The following is a 15134-nucleotide window of genomic DNA, read 5'->3' on the forward strand; positions in this document are numbered from 1 at the left end:
GAAGGCACCATTAATGCTGAAAGGTACATACAGGTTTTGGAGCAATATATGCTGCCATCCCAGCGACGTCTTTTTCAGGGACGTCCCTGCTTATTTCAGCAGGACACTGCCAAGCCACATTCTGCACGTGTTACAACAGCGTGGCTTCGTAGTAAAAGAGTGCGGCTACTAGACTGGCCTGCCTGCAGTCCAGACCTGTCTCCCATTGAAAATGTGTGGTGCATTATGAAGCGCAAAATACAACAGCGGAGACCCCGGACTGTTGAGCAACTGAAGTCGTACATCAAGCAAGAATGGGAAAGAATTCCACCTACAAAGCTTCAACAATTAGTGTCCTCAGTTCCCAAATGCTTATTGAGTGTTGTTAAAAGGAAAGGTGATGTAACACAGTGGTAAACATGCCCCTTGTCCCAGCTTCTTTGGAACGTGTTGCAGGCATCAAATTCAAAATGAGGGAATATTTGCAAAAAAACAATGAAGTTGATCAGTTTGAACATTAAATATCTTGTCTTTGTAGTGTATTCAATTGAATATAGGTCGAAAAGGATTTGCAAATCATTGTATTCTGTTTTTATTCACGTTTTCCACAACGTCTAGAACAACAGGAGGTTGGTGGTGTTCTTGCAAGAAATGCAGATAGATGCCATTGGAAGCTGGGCAGATATAGACAGTTGGCTGGTATTCTTCAACAGAAAATTGTTTTAAATGAAACTTTTCACAAGAGGGTCTGGTATCATTAGTGACTATGTCATTGTTTCTAGAAAGAGACATTGCTGTTGAATTTTTCAAATTATTTTTTTGGTGCTTTGATTTCCACAAACTTGATTTCTATTCAGCTCCATTGTATTGCGGTGGAGGCAGATGGGTCTAAGGGCCCTGACACACCAGGCTGACGCTGAGTGTCTGTGACCCTAGTTTTTGCGGTGTGTCCCGCACTGTCGGCACTAGTTGGACCCCTGTCGGCAGCTTTTCGGACGATTCAGCATGTTGAATCGGCGGCGCCCGTTGGTGAGAGAGATCACTCTGATTGGCTGTTCCGCTTAGCGAATCAATGCTAAGCTAAGGAATCAGGCCCGTCGGCTGTAGTCTTTGCGGTGTGTTCAAGTGCTACTTTGGCCCAGACAGCAGGCGACGTGAGGCGACTCCACCGCTAGTCGATTTGGTGTGTCTAGGCCCTAAATTGCCAAATCATACTGAAACAGTCTGTATGGATAAATTGCACTAGGGGTAAGTGGAAAAATACTTTTTTAGTTTTTTTGGAGGGGGGGGGGGGGTTTGTGAACCGACCCTTTAACTCTAACCTTGTCTTGTTAACATCTGAGTATGGTTTCCATGTAACAATTTAAGACCATGGTACGGCAGATTTTTGCACTGGGTTGTGACAAAAATTAATCAACAACTGTATGAAGTTATAATAGGTTGATTCCACAACCTTTGTTTCTATATTTTTGTTTGACTTTTTTTATGTAGTCAACAGATATCCAACATAAGTAAACAGAATGTAAATGACATAAAGTCATCTCTTTTTGATCACATCCAACAGTGTAAATAGCATGAAACATCTTGTTCTTCTTTTACTTTGATGAATTATTGGGTAGTGATGTGTGCATTACATTAGAGGACTGCACTGGGATTGGGATCCCACGGTACCCCAATGCAGATCTCGCGGGAGCGGGTGATTTTAACTTTGCTGCAGGGGGGAGCGGGCAGTCAAAAAATAAACTGTGGGTCCCGCGATTTAGTTAGCGCTAACAAGAAAGATGGAGTTGTGGAAAGAAACTCAGAGTTGGTCATTACAATACAAAACAAAGCAAGGAAATCTGATATTTGGAAAATTTTCTCAGCTGTGACAGACAAAGTTGGAAAAGAACTGGACTTTGTTAGCTGCAGCAAATATGCAAAAGTATTGATGTACAACGGGCACAAGTCCGGCACCACTGGGTTGAGGTGACATACCTGCTCCGTTCTCCCCTGTGCGTTAAAAGACACAGGGAAATGTAAAACAACCTCAGCAAAACAAACAACATAGGTTCTAAAATAGTAAGTCAAATAAATACAGTTTAGTTTTGCCCTAGAATAGGTGTACTTATTGCACTGGAAGATCTGTAATTATTGCACTAGTATCAATGTAATTATGCACTAGAACGTAATTTCGCTCTGTTATTACCGACAGGTATGCATCCCTTTATTAACGGTACACAGTAAAATCATGTGTTTTCCCTGCGGGATGGGAGAAGACACAAAATCAATGGAATTCTACTGTGCAGACCTGAATGGTCAGAATGTTTGCGGGTGTGGGCAGTAATGGTCAGAAATCAAGCAGGAGCGGGATTAGAGAAACAGTCCTGTGCAGGGCTCTACATTACATCTTCCTTTTGGTGTATCTTTTGTGTTCCTTTACAGATGCTATTCCCATTCCTGCCGATCAACCTATTACGAAAATAAAAGATATGGAAGATGTCATCATCCCCACAATGGAGGTTAAGGTAAAGAATGATTAATGTCCTTTAGATGTAAGTTCACCTTGTAATGTCTGCTGAATGACAGGATTTGAGAGACCTAATTGATTAGCGCTGATTGCAATATAAATTCCTCATTATTCCTTGGACATTCTTTTATAGTTGACTTATTTTTTGTTCTGCCCTGTACTGACATATAAAGCATAGGAAGATCTCCACTTATAATTATGTAAGAAATAAGATTTCTTTTTTTTTTTCCCAAGAGGATTTTTTTGGGGAGACAGCGTTATAACTTCATACGCATAGATCAATTTGCAAATTATGTGTACAATCTATTTAATGAATCTTGATTTTTTTTTTCTTGATTTGTTTGAAAATTATTAGTCTACCTCACAGAAAGACGAGTTCTAGTTCCAACATTAAATTGGAGGACATTAAAAAAAATACATTTAGGCCTATATGGCTGAACTGTATTCTGAAACATGAGTACAATAAATCAATAAATACATAATGTGCATGATGCTTGAGACAGTAATATGAAGTGGTTTGTTGTGTTAATAGAAAAGAAATGTTTTTATGCATAAACAGGTGGATCCCTCTGGTCATTATCACAACTTGGTTACCATTCGGTCTTTTAAGCCCCACTACTACCTGGCTGGGGGAGTCAACTTGCCCAAGATTATTGACTGTGTTGGCTCTGATGGCAAGAACAGGAAACAGTTGGTCAAGGTGAGTCTGCATCTATATATCAGAGGATTTTGCCTTGGGGTGTGTATTAGTGCATGCTGGATGAACATATGTATAAAGACATACTTATCCTGTGTGTGTCCGCAAACCTTTTAACTTACCTCACTTAAGAGTGGAGAAGTGCTTCATTGTGTGGCTAAGCTGTACCTACAGTGGTGCTTGAAAGTTTGTGAACCCTTTAGAATGTTCTATATTTCTGCATAAATATGACCTAAAACATCATCAGATTTTCACGCGTGGGGGGGGGGGTTCACACTAGATGCTGAAAGCAAAGGTTCACATACTTTTGCCATTCACAGATATGTAATATTGGATAATTTTCCTCAATAAATAAATACATTCAATTTTCAATTCAATTTTATTTGTATAGCCCAATATCACAAATTACAAATTTGCCTCAGTGGGCTTAACAGCAACACAACATCCTGTCCTTAGACCCTCTCATCGGATAAGGAACAACTCCCTAAAAAAACACCTTTAACAGGGAGAAAAAATAGGAAGAAACCTCAGGGAGAGCAACAGAGGAGGAATCTCTCTCCCAAGACGGACAGCGTGCAATGGATGTTGTGTTCACGCAATTTACATAATACAACATTGAAAGAGGATAACAGAATTATAATGGACATAAAATTTATGAAGAATATGATGCACAGGATGCCAAGCAGTGTCCAGATGCCAACGGAACAGTCAAGGACCCAAGCCACGCGACCAGCATCATCATGTAAAAAAAAAAAAAATGACCAAGTATAATATTTTTGTCTCATTTGTTTAATTGGGTTCTCTTTATCTACTTTTAGGACTTGTGTGAAAATCTGATGATGTTTTAGGTGATATTTATGCAGAAATATAGAAAATTCTAAAGGGTTCACAAACTTTCAAGCACCACTGTAGCTCTAATGGATGCCTTGTAAAGTTCAGCTGTGACCTCAATTGTTTCCCATGTTGGCGAGGTTGATGGTAATAAATCCATGTTTTTGAGCTATTTGATAATGCAAAATTTCTTAAATCACAAACTTTTGTACTGCTGATGCTGCACCATTCCGCCTGTCAAATGTCGTCCACATTACTGCAGCATCAGCAGTAATGCGGACGTTGTACCGGACCACTGTGGTGAAGAGGGAGCTGAGCCAGAAGGCAAAGCGCTCAATTTACCTGTTAATCTTCGTTCCAACCCTCACCTATGGTCATGAGCTTTGGGTAGTGACTGAAAGGGTGAGATCACGGATACAAGCAGCTGAAATGAGTTTCCTCTGTAGGGTGTCTGGGCTAGGCCTTAGAGATATGGTGAGGAGCTCGGACATCCGGAGGGAGCTCAGAGTAGAGCCGCTGCTCCTTCGCGTCGAAAGGAGCCAGTTGAGGTGGTTTGGGCATCTGATTATGATGCCTCCTGGGCGCCTTCCTTTGGATGTTTTCCGGGCACGTCCAACTGGGAGGAGACCCCGGGGTAGACCCAGAACTCGCTGGAGGGACTACATGTCCAATCTGGCCTAGGAATGCCTTGAGATCCCCCAGGAGGAGCTGGAAGGCATTGCTGGGGAGAGGGACGTCTGGAGTGCCCTACTTAGCTTGCTGGCCCTGTGACCCGCACCCCGGAGAAGCGGGTCATGATGAGATGAGATGAGATGAGAGACAAACTTTTGTCCAATTTTATGTAAATGAGAACATTCTTAAGTGGACGGTGTGGTTGTGTTTATGCTTGCCGAACTATTTATCAACCACTCCTAGGCTAATTATTCACCACTAGACTCTGGGAAGAGTCATGGTGAAATAACACTGTCTTTCCTCTTGCCTAAATTAATCTCAAGTTCCCAAGGTTTTTCAAGACCTGGAAGAAATAGATAATGAATATCCAAAATATTTTTAACTCCATGGAAAACAAATTGTAAACCTGTGTACAACTCTGAGCTGAAGTGCTTATTGATCTAGTTATCCGTGAGTGATAACCTAAAAAACTAACTCCATCATTTAAAACAATTTTACAGTTGAAGCTACCATGTTAAAATGGAAAACAATTAACCTTGTTTATTTTTAAAGGCCATGTAAAGCAATAATAAAAATTCATTCTGTGTTTGTCACAACACAGATAAATGTGTTATTTACTCAGCCAAATTTGAATGATTAAAAAAAAATTCAAGTAAATAAAATTAAGTTTGAAAATCAGGGGAAAAAGCAGTATTCTCTGCTCTGAAATGCTGGGGGCGTGTCCACTGAAGGCATGGAAGGCCTGAAGGCAAACCTCTCCCACAAGCCCACCCAATGAAGTGCAAAGTGGGGCTGGGCTTGTGCCACAGCTGGGGGAGCAGTCGCCTGCCTCGCTCTGCCGATGGAAAGCACAGTGCATGGCCCATCTTACGGGCCCCCTTTCCGTCTGTGGCACTCTACGTCGGGGCATCTTCGCAGGGCGGTATCCGACAGTGCGCTGGAAGGCGCGCTGGTGGAGGAGACTGGGTATGGCAGTGTGCGGTGGCTTCTCTGGACGTATGCCAGGCCCTTCTCACGGATCTCCGCACATTTCTTATGTAGTTGTAGGGGAGGGGTCATGCTAAGGGTGGCTTCAGTGCATATTCGAGCCATGGATTCAACCCTGCCCTAAAAATCTTGGATAACCAAAGTGGTGAAAACGGAAAAAGTGGTCTCATGACACAATCTAGTTCTACATATAGTTCTCAATCTTATCACATGTTTTCATCAGTTATTTCCAACATTTAGTATGATGTGCTTAGAAACAAATCTCTGAATTTCCTTTAGATGGTCTTTAACAAAGTAATATTTGAATACAGATGCTTACAGATAGTTATTTAGCAATTTCGCTATTCTTAATGGAACGGTCGCGGGAGAATTTAGTTGTATAGTGATCTGAACTTGGGCTATACATACATGTGTCTTGATCATCTTCCAATGATCTCCACCATCTTGTCATTACCAGGGTCAGGATGACCTGCGACAGGATGCAGTGATGCAGCAGGTCTTCTGCATGTGCTCCATGCTGCTGCAGCGCAACACAGAAACACGCAAGAGGAAGCTTAATATCAGACGATACAAGGTTCTACGACTCATTTGTTAACCTGTCTGTTCAGATGATTTTGTTTTACCATTGTTCTTCCTGGTTTGTTTTAAAGGGCAAATCAATGAACAAGGAACTTTTTTTTTTCTTTAATTTTTAAGATGAGATTTTTTTTTTAAGATTTAAATGTTACTGATTGCTGTGGTCTTGGTTCAGTCCTGCTTTTAAGCATTCCTGACCAAATTCTTGTTTAATGTTTTTTACTTTTTCCAATTGAAAAAAATGTAGTTGCCCTTGAGTGTTAGTCTTCTTTGATGGGGTACTGTATTTTTTTTTTTATTTTTTTTTTTATTTAACCTTTTTTTAACCAGGAGGATCCCGTTGAGATTACAAACCTCTTTTTCAAGGGAGACCTGGCCAAGATAGGCAGCACAGTTACAAAATCACACAGTTGCAAAATTGCACATTTGAAAAAACAAACAAAAGACAAAAAAAATTAGAAAAAAAGTAAATTACAAGCAGATTATAAAAAACAAGTACATGTTGCAAAATCAGCTTCAAGTACTCTCAATTTGGATTTAAAACGGCTCAGTGAGATTAACTGTAAATTTCCAGTCATTCTGCAACTTATTCCAGGTTAAAGGTGCAGAATGAACAAAAGCCTTTTTACCCAGTTCAGTGCGGGCATATAGAACAGAAAGCAACACATAGTCAAGACAACGAAAGGAGTAAGGGCCAGCACTTCTCAGTGCAATTAAGTCACAGATGTAGGAAGGCAGTAGACCGAGGATTGCCTTATATATAAAAGTATACCAATGGCTGAGCCTTCAGATGGCCAGAGCAAGCCATCCCACCTGAGCAATCAACTCACAGTGATGTTTCAATGATTTGCAATTAGTAATAAATCTCAAAGAAGAATGGTAGGCAGTGTCTAACATGTGGAGACATTGAGCAGAAGCATTCATATACAAAAGATCTCCATAATCCAACACAGGTAAAAAGGTGGCAGCAACAAGTCGCTTTTTTACATTTAAAGAAAAACACAACTTATTTCGAAAATAAAAACCTAGTTTCAGCCTCAACTTTTTCACAAGATTCTCCGCATGTGGCTTGAAAGTGAGGGAGTCATCAATCAGGACACCCAGGTATTTGTACACATTAACCACCTCTATTTCATTTCCCTCTAAAGTGGTTACTGAAGGGATAATTTGTGATATCTTCCTAGAATTGGAAAACAGCATAAGCATAGTCTTATCAGTGTTTAGAACAAGTTTCAGTTGAAATAATGAGTGCTGGACAGCTACAAAGGCTTTCTGCAGGGATTCAATGGCCTGAACAAGAGTAGATCTACAGCAATAAATAACTGTATCATCAGCATAAAAATTCAAATTAGCATATGACACATGTAGACCCAAATCATTGATGTAAATAATGAATAAAAGGGGACCTAATACAGAGCCCTGCGGCACCCCCTTGTGGACAGTAACAACATCAGAACACAGACCCTCATGTTTAGTGCACTGAGTTCTGTTACTAAGGTAATTTGAGAACCAAGCGACTGATTGCTCTGAAAATCCTGAAAGACGGAGTCTACATTTTAAAATACTGTGGTCAACAGTGTCAAACGCTTTTGACAAATCAATAAAAAGTGACGCACAATGTTGTTTCTTATCAAGTGCAACAGAAATGTTGTTAACCAACTTCATTGCAGCTGTGATGGTATTGTATTTTTTTCTAAAGCCTGATTGATATTTCGATAGGATGGCATTGGAGTGTAAAAACTCCTTTACTTGCTCCCCCACAAGAGCTTAAAGAATTTTGGCCAGCACAGATAGATTCGATATTGGTCTATAATTAGTTAAAATCGCTGCATCACCCCCTTTTAATAGAGGGAGAACAAAAGCTGATTTCCGTACCAGGGGAATTTCATTATTTTCCACTGTAAGATTAAAAAGGTATGCAAGAGGCTCTGCTACAAAATTAGCTGCCAGTTTCAAGAAGTACGTTTCAATTTGATCAGGTCCAGAGGATTTTCTAGGATCTAAAGCCATAAGGGCATTGTAAACTTCCTGAACAGAGAACGGTACAAAGTTGAAAGGCTGACCACCATGTATGATTAGTTTCCTCTTTTTTATTTTGCTCTGTCTCTTGTTATTGTCTTTTCCCCCAATGTCCTGTCTTCCAGGTGGTACCTTTCTCCCAGCGCAGTGGTGTGTTAGAGTGGTGCTCTGGCACAGTGCCCTTGGGGGAGTTCCTGGTGGACTCTAACAAAGGGGCTCACAAACGCTTCCGACCCCAAGACTGGACCGACTCTGCCTGCCGCAAAAAGATGATGGTTAGTGGTACCATTTGGGTTGAATCCCATTAGAGGGAAATTCCGTAATCAATGCAACTACTTAATGAATATGGTTTTTGTTTTTTTTTGTTTTTTGTTTTGTTTTTTGTTTTTTTGTTTGTTTGTTTTTTGTTTGTTTTTTTATTCTTCCCCCCCCCCTTTTTTTTTTTTCTCCCAAATTGTACATGGCCAATCACCCCACTCTTCCGAGCTGTCCCGATCGCTTCTCCATCCCCTCTGCCGAGGGGAGGGCTCCAAACTACCACATGTCTCCTCCGATACATGTAGAGTCGCCAGCCGCTTCTTTTCACCTGGCAGTGAGGAGTTTCGCCAGGAGGACGTAGCACGTGGAAGGATCACGCTACCCCCCCTCCCCTCCGAACAGGCACCCTGACTGACCAGAGGGGGCGCTAGTGCAGGGACCAGGACACATACCTGCATCCGGCTTCCCACCCGCAGACACGGCCAGTTGTGTCTGTAGGGACGCCCAACCAAGCCGGAGGTAACACGGGGATTCGAACCGGCGATCCCTGTGTTGGTAGGCAACGGAATAGACCACTCGGATGCCCCTTGTGATACATTTTCTTCTGAAAACACTACCCTTTTTTTCTGTGACAGCAGCTAATGTTACCCTTTTCTTAGTGTGTTTTCTTAAACAAAAAAACAGCTGATAGTTGGTGTAATATGTGAACAGGACAGGGTTCCAACATATCCTGGAAAATCTGGAAATTTATATACTAGTTTTCCAGTCATGGAAAATGATAAAGTTGATCAAATGTCCTGGGAATATTGTTGATGCTATGGAAAATTGTAAAGTTAGGCTGTAAAATTTCATTTTTACCCACTGAGATTGCATATTTTGGTGTGGTTTTTAGCTGAGATTGCAAATTCTTATCAATATTCTTGGCAGCTGAGACTGCACATCAGCATTTGACATATGGGTGGTATGTTTAGTGACAGCCAAAAGTTACACAGTCAACTTAGAAACTGTTGATGCTTACTCTTACAGTTAATACTAAATAATATGGTTATGCAAGAGCAACACCTGTCATGTATGTCCAAGCAAAATCAGGTAAAATTTCCATGAAAAGTCCTGGAAAATTATTTCCTAAATGAGTAGGAACCCTGACAGGCATGATTTGTGAACAGGCTCCAGTGCGCAGTAATACACCGGAATTCTTCAGCAACAAAAAGTAGTTCCAACATATAGAGTGGTTTGAGGAGAGAATCGAGCATTGTAAATATGCAAAAGAAGTTGTATTCGTTTGAGAATGGTTAACAGTTTTTTCTTACATTTTGTTAGGCTTAAAATGTTTTTTGTTTTTTCTTAGCTTACTTAGCTACTTACTTAGCTACTGTGTGTACTGCTGCTAATTTTTTTGCCCACTCGCTGGGACTAGCAGCCAGATCTCTGACCATGGGAATCACCAACCAGGATGTTGTGCATGTATCAGTAACACTATCTCATGGTAACTCATACCAACTGATGTCAAGAAATCTGAACTACCCCATAAATCCAAACTATCCCTTTAAAATTATGTTTATAACATGAAATGAAAAAAATCTTAGAACCTGCAATTGGTAATTTGCCTTTGTCCTGTGGTCTTTAGGATGCTAGGGGTTCTGAGGAGAAGATGGAGACCTACATGGAGGTGTGTAAGAAGTTCGGGCCAGTCTTCAGGTATTTCTGCATGGAACGCTTCCTGGACCCTGCTGTGTGGATGGAGAAACGGCTGGCCTACACCCGTAGTGTTGCCACTTCCTCCATAGGTAAAAACTGATGACGAAATGGACTGATATTTGGATTATGTGAATGTTATAATTATGTGCCATTCCTCAAATGGGACATACAAAGACAACACATAACATTTCTCGCTAGTGCAGAAGGGAAGGAGGTAAAGCATTGTTTAAGTAATGCAACACATCTTTAGTGCCTGTCCATCCCATCTGCACTGGTTCATTGCTGAGAAATCAACCAGCCCAGTGGTTCTTGATCTGATCATTGGATACAATCAGCACTTCGCTTTTCTGTCCTGCTAAGTAGTTCATTACATTCACCTGTTGTTCCTGGTCTAAAAGCTCCCTGAATGGAGGCTGGAATAACTGGCACAGTAGGTGAATGTTATTAGAGCTGAACTGTGGAGTATTCCATGCAAATCCACAAGTTTGTTTAGATTCATAATTTCAGATTTGATTTATGGTGTTAAACCCCACTGACTATTAGTGCTGAGTGGGTAATGTTTTTCTAGCTCAGTTCAGTTTCAGTTTATTTTTGAAGATTTTTTTGGGGGGGGGGTTGATTTCAGTTCTTTTTTGTTGTTTTTTTGGGGGGGGTGAGGTGATAGGACATGAAGTGGCGATAGTCTAAGTTTTTGGCTCAAACTAAACTGCAGTGATTAGATTAATTTTCAAGTAAACAGGCCATTATCAGCTAACTAACCATTAATCCTCAGGCTTGTTGTCATCCTTTTCACATCACAAAAATAATTATTCGCCCTTGAAGACTCAGTGGGTTAACTTTAGACTAGGCTCAGGATATTGGCAGTAAACTAGCATTTAAGGAGAAAAACTAATTAAGAATAATTCTAGATTTTCACACTGTATAAAACATGATTTTGCAAAGTCAATTTGTCAGTTTTTGTGTGTTTTACTTTAATTTGGAGAGTAACTTGTGTCACATACATCAAAGCCAAAGCTACCGCCTCTCACTCAACTGGCCTGACATCTTTCTTCACTGAAACTGCGTCTTGCTATGCTCAGGAGTTCCATGCAGTGCATCATGGGTATTGTATTTTTTGACACATATATTCAGATCTTATTGCATTGAAATATCTCCCTTTTGTAACTACAACATCAAAAACATATGTACTGAACTCTGCGGGGGGAAATCGAACTCATAATGAAACAATGCATTCTAATAATTGGGCCACATTTGGTCATTTTTTTTGTTTAAACCACAGAAAAAACACAGAAATTACAGTTTACTGCTCAGCACTATTATGTTCAAGTTTCATTTATTGTCATATACCTATAAAAAGTACCTTATGCCTTCAAATGCATTGAAATGCCTTTGCCCTAGCTCTCTCCGCCCTTAAAACTATATTCAAAGAAGTAATAACTAATAACAAAAACAATAAATAAGAAATTAGAAATCCCACAAAATAATAAATTACTGAAGTTATGTAAGGTACCTACTGTACCTACTCTGACTGCCTGAAGTTAAAAACTGTCTGAGGTGGCTGGTCCGAGCTCTGCTGCTCTGCAAGCATTGTCCTGAGGGAAGGAGTGAGAACAAACCATGTGCTGGGTGGCTGGTGTCCTCCATGATACTGAGGGCCTTCCTTCTGCAACGGGTGGTGTAAATGTACTGAAGCTGTGGCAGTGTTGTTCCTATGATATTCTAAGCCGTTTTTACTATCCTTCTCAATTGTTTGTGGTCCTGTTCAATCGGGTTGCCAAACTACACCAGTATGCTTCCAATAGGGGTGCTCTCTATGGTAGTCTGATAGATATTGACCAGGGTTTTTGTGGACATTCTGAATTTTTTAAGGCAACTCAGAAAGTATAGTCTCTGTTGTGCCTTCTTAATGATACAACTGGTGTTTAGAGACAGATCAGAATACCTAAACATCTGACTATGCTGACAAAACCTATTACCTTTTTCCTCCTGCTGCCTTGATATTCTGCCAACAGGCTTTTAAAGATGTTTCTAATTGCATGGCCTCAGATCTTCTACAAATTGTCAACATGTCTTTTCTCTCAGGTTTCTTCTCACAAGCCCCGAAAATTTCAGTCATCAAGCCACTCTTAAAGAATAATCTAGACACCTCACTAATGGACAATTATAATAGGCCCACATCAAACCTCCTGTTTCTAATTAAAATAATTGAAAAAGCCCTTTTCCGGCAGCTGAACAACTTGTTAGTATTAACCAACTGTTTTGATGTCTACCAGTCAGGATTTCGGCCACACCACAGCACTGAGACTACTCTTGTTAAGGTTTTTAATGACGCCCGCTTAAACGCAGGCAGTGGCAGAATCTTAGTCCTGGTATTATTGGATCTCAGTGCTGCATTTGACACAGTTGGCCACAACATATTACTAGACTGACTGGAAAACTGGGTGGGAATTTCTGACACAGCCCTAAACTGGTTTGCATCCTACTTAAAGGACAGGAACTACTTTATCTCTCGAAGTAATTTTGTGTCTATAAGTAATCTGAGTGGATAAAAATGACATGTGGAGTTCCCCAAGGCTACATTATGGGGCCTCTTCTGTTGAAAATCTATATGCTCCCACTAGTACAGATCATGGAAAACACATTTTTTTACCATAATTATGCAGATTTACATAATCATATCACCAGGGGATAATAATCCCAGACAAGCACTAAGTGCATTGAACAAATCAACATTGGATGTATCAGAATCTTCTTCAATTAAACAACGATAAAACTAATTGTCTTTGGAGCCAAGGAAGAACAATTAAAAGTCAGCCTCAGCTACAATTGGTAATGTTAAAAACAAGCCAAGCCAGAAATATTGGTGTAGTCGTGGACTCGGACCCTAATTTCAATAGCCACATTAAGATAATTATAATGTCAGCCTACTGTCACCTGAAGAATATACCAAGAATTAAAAGATTTATGTCTCAGCAGGATTTGGAAAAAACATGCATTTATTTTCAGTAAACTCAACTGCTGTAACAGCATTTTTACAGTAAAAATTCGATCAATCAGCTGATTCAAAACGCTGCTGCTCGAGTCCTTACTAGGACCAAAAAAGTGGATCACATCACTCCAGTTCTGAGGTCTTTACACTGGCTTCCTGTCTGCCAAAGAATTCCTTTTAAAATACTGGTCTTGGTTTGTAAAGCACTGAATTGTTTAGGGTCAAAATACATTTCTGATCTTCTGCTACACTATGACCCATCCAGACCTCTCAGATCATCTGAGACAGATCTGCTTTCTGTCCCCAAAGTTAAAACTTAACATGGAGAGGCAGCTTTCAGTTTTTATGCACCACACATCTGGAACAAACTTCCAGAAAGTCTCAGGTGTGCTGCAACTTTTAGTTCTTTTAAATCAACCCTGAAGACTTTCGTTTTTGCTGGTGCCTTTTATTAAATTAGATTTGAAGCTTTTGGTTATCATCTTATACTGCACTCTAACTTTTACTCTTTTTTTCGTATTTATATGTCTTTTCATTGCCTTATGTTGCTTTTATGTTTTGTCTTAATGCCTTTTATGTTTGTATATGTCAGAATAATATTAAATGTGGAAATGTATCTCTTTAGATGAAAGTTTGATAATGTTGGTGTGGAAATTGGATTGTGGAGTATCATCCGCATTTCATGTTTTGTACTTTAATGAAGGGAACATTTTTTTGCCTTTTCGGTAATTCACTATTCTTCACCCTCTGTCTTCAGTTGGCTATATTGTAGGTCTTGGTGACAGGCACATCCACAATATTCTAATTGACGAGCAGACTGCTGAACTGGTACACATTGATCTAGGTAAAACTAATCTTAGTAGTGTCCTTGAAAATGTGTTTACTGTAACTTGGGGGGAAAATGTTTGGATGTAATTATAAGGATTTAACAGAATATATGTGATAAAGATAAGTATGTGGAGTGTTTTTTTCCTAATGATTTAAATGATGTTTTTTGAGAGTTTCTTCTTTATCAGACAATCTACAGCAGAGTGGGGAAGGAAGGGTGGGAGTGGGGTGGTGGGAAGTAGGACAATCACATAACAAACTTAATGAGGTCAATAGCTCAAAACATGTAAGCAACAGCAAGCCCCCAGGACACTCCTGATGTTCTGTCTTTTTGTCATCTTCTTCCAGGTGTTGCTTTTGAGCAGGGGAAGATTCTCCCCACCCCTGAGACTGTTCCATTCAGACTGTCTAGAGATATAGTGGATGGTATGGGCATTACTGGAGTGGAGGGAGTTTTCAGAAGGTGAGACACAGCAGTTAGGGACAAGGGTATGGATGTGTGGGGTTGGGGAATATTTTTTTTTTTTAGATGTCACAAATTGCTCAACTCCACACAGTCAATGGAGTCTGTTGCCTGAGGGGCCGTCTCAAATTGATTATCATCATGAATGCAGGTTACTGTTTTTCCTCTTTCAAATATTTATTTTTTTTGCTCTGAATTTTTCTGACAGTGAGAATGTTTTATGTGCTTCCAACACTGTACTTATTTGCTTTTGCATGAAACAGCATTTGGGACCACTAACTTTTTTGTTGAAAAAATACTGACCTCTCCAACTCGCTCTTCTTAAATCCACTTAAGTCCATCCATCCATCCATTAGCTGAACCGCTTATCCTGCTCTCAGGGTCACGGGGATGCTGGAGCCTATTCCAGCAGTCATTGGGCGGCAGACAGGGAGACATCCTGGACAGGCCGCCAGGCCATCACAGGGCCGAGACACACACACACACAAACATTCATACCTAGGGACAATTTAGTTTGGCCAATTTAGTTGGCTGAACTAACCAATTAAGTCGGCCGAACAATTTAGTTCGGCCGACTTACATGTCTTTGGACTGTGGGAGGAAACCGGAGCCCCCGGAGGAAACCCAC

At 40.4% G+C, this 15134-nt stretch overlaps 1 protein-coding gene across 1 annotated transcript in view; it reads left to right on the plus strand.

Annotated features, from left to right (window-relative positions):
* atm (ATM serine/threonine kinase) overlaps positions 1-15134 on the plus strand; it is a 137230-nt gene that overhangs the window by 119132 nt on the left and 2964 nt on the right. The window contains exons 54-60 of the mRNA XM_056283044.1: positions 2404-2486; positions 3048-3188; positions 6133-6249; positions 8396-8545; positions 10156-10315; positions 13973-14059; positions 14392-14506. Of these exons, the coding sequence (XP_056139019.1) occupies positions 2404-2486; positions 3048-3188; positions 6133-6249; positions 8396-8545; positions 10156-10315; positions 13973-14059; positions 14392-14506 (853 nt within the window). The remainder of the gene's footprint in view (positions 1-2403; positions 2487-3047; positions 3189-6132; positions 6250-8395; positions 8546-10155; positions 10316-13972; positions 14060-14391; positions 14507-15134) is intronic.

The sequence above is a fragment of the Lampris incognitus genome, chromosome 7 (genome assembly GCF_029633865.1).
Source record: "Lampris incognitus isolate fLamInc1 chromosome 7, fLamInc1.hap2, whole genome shotgun sequence".
Taxonomy (NCBI): Eukaryota; Metazoa; Chordata; class Actinopteri; order Lampriformes; family Lampridae; genus Lampris; species Lampris incognitus.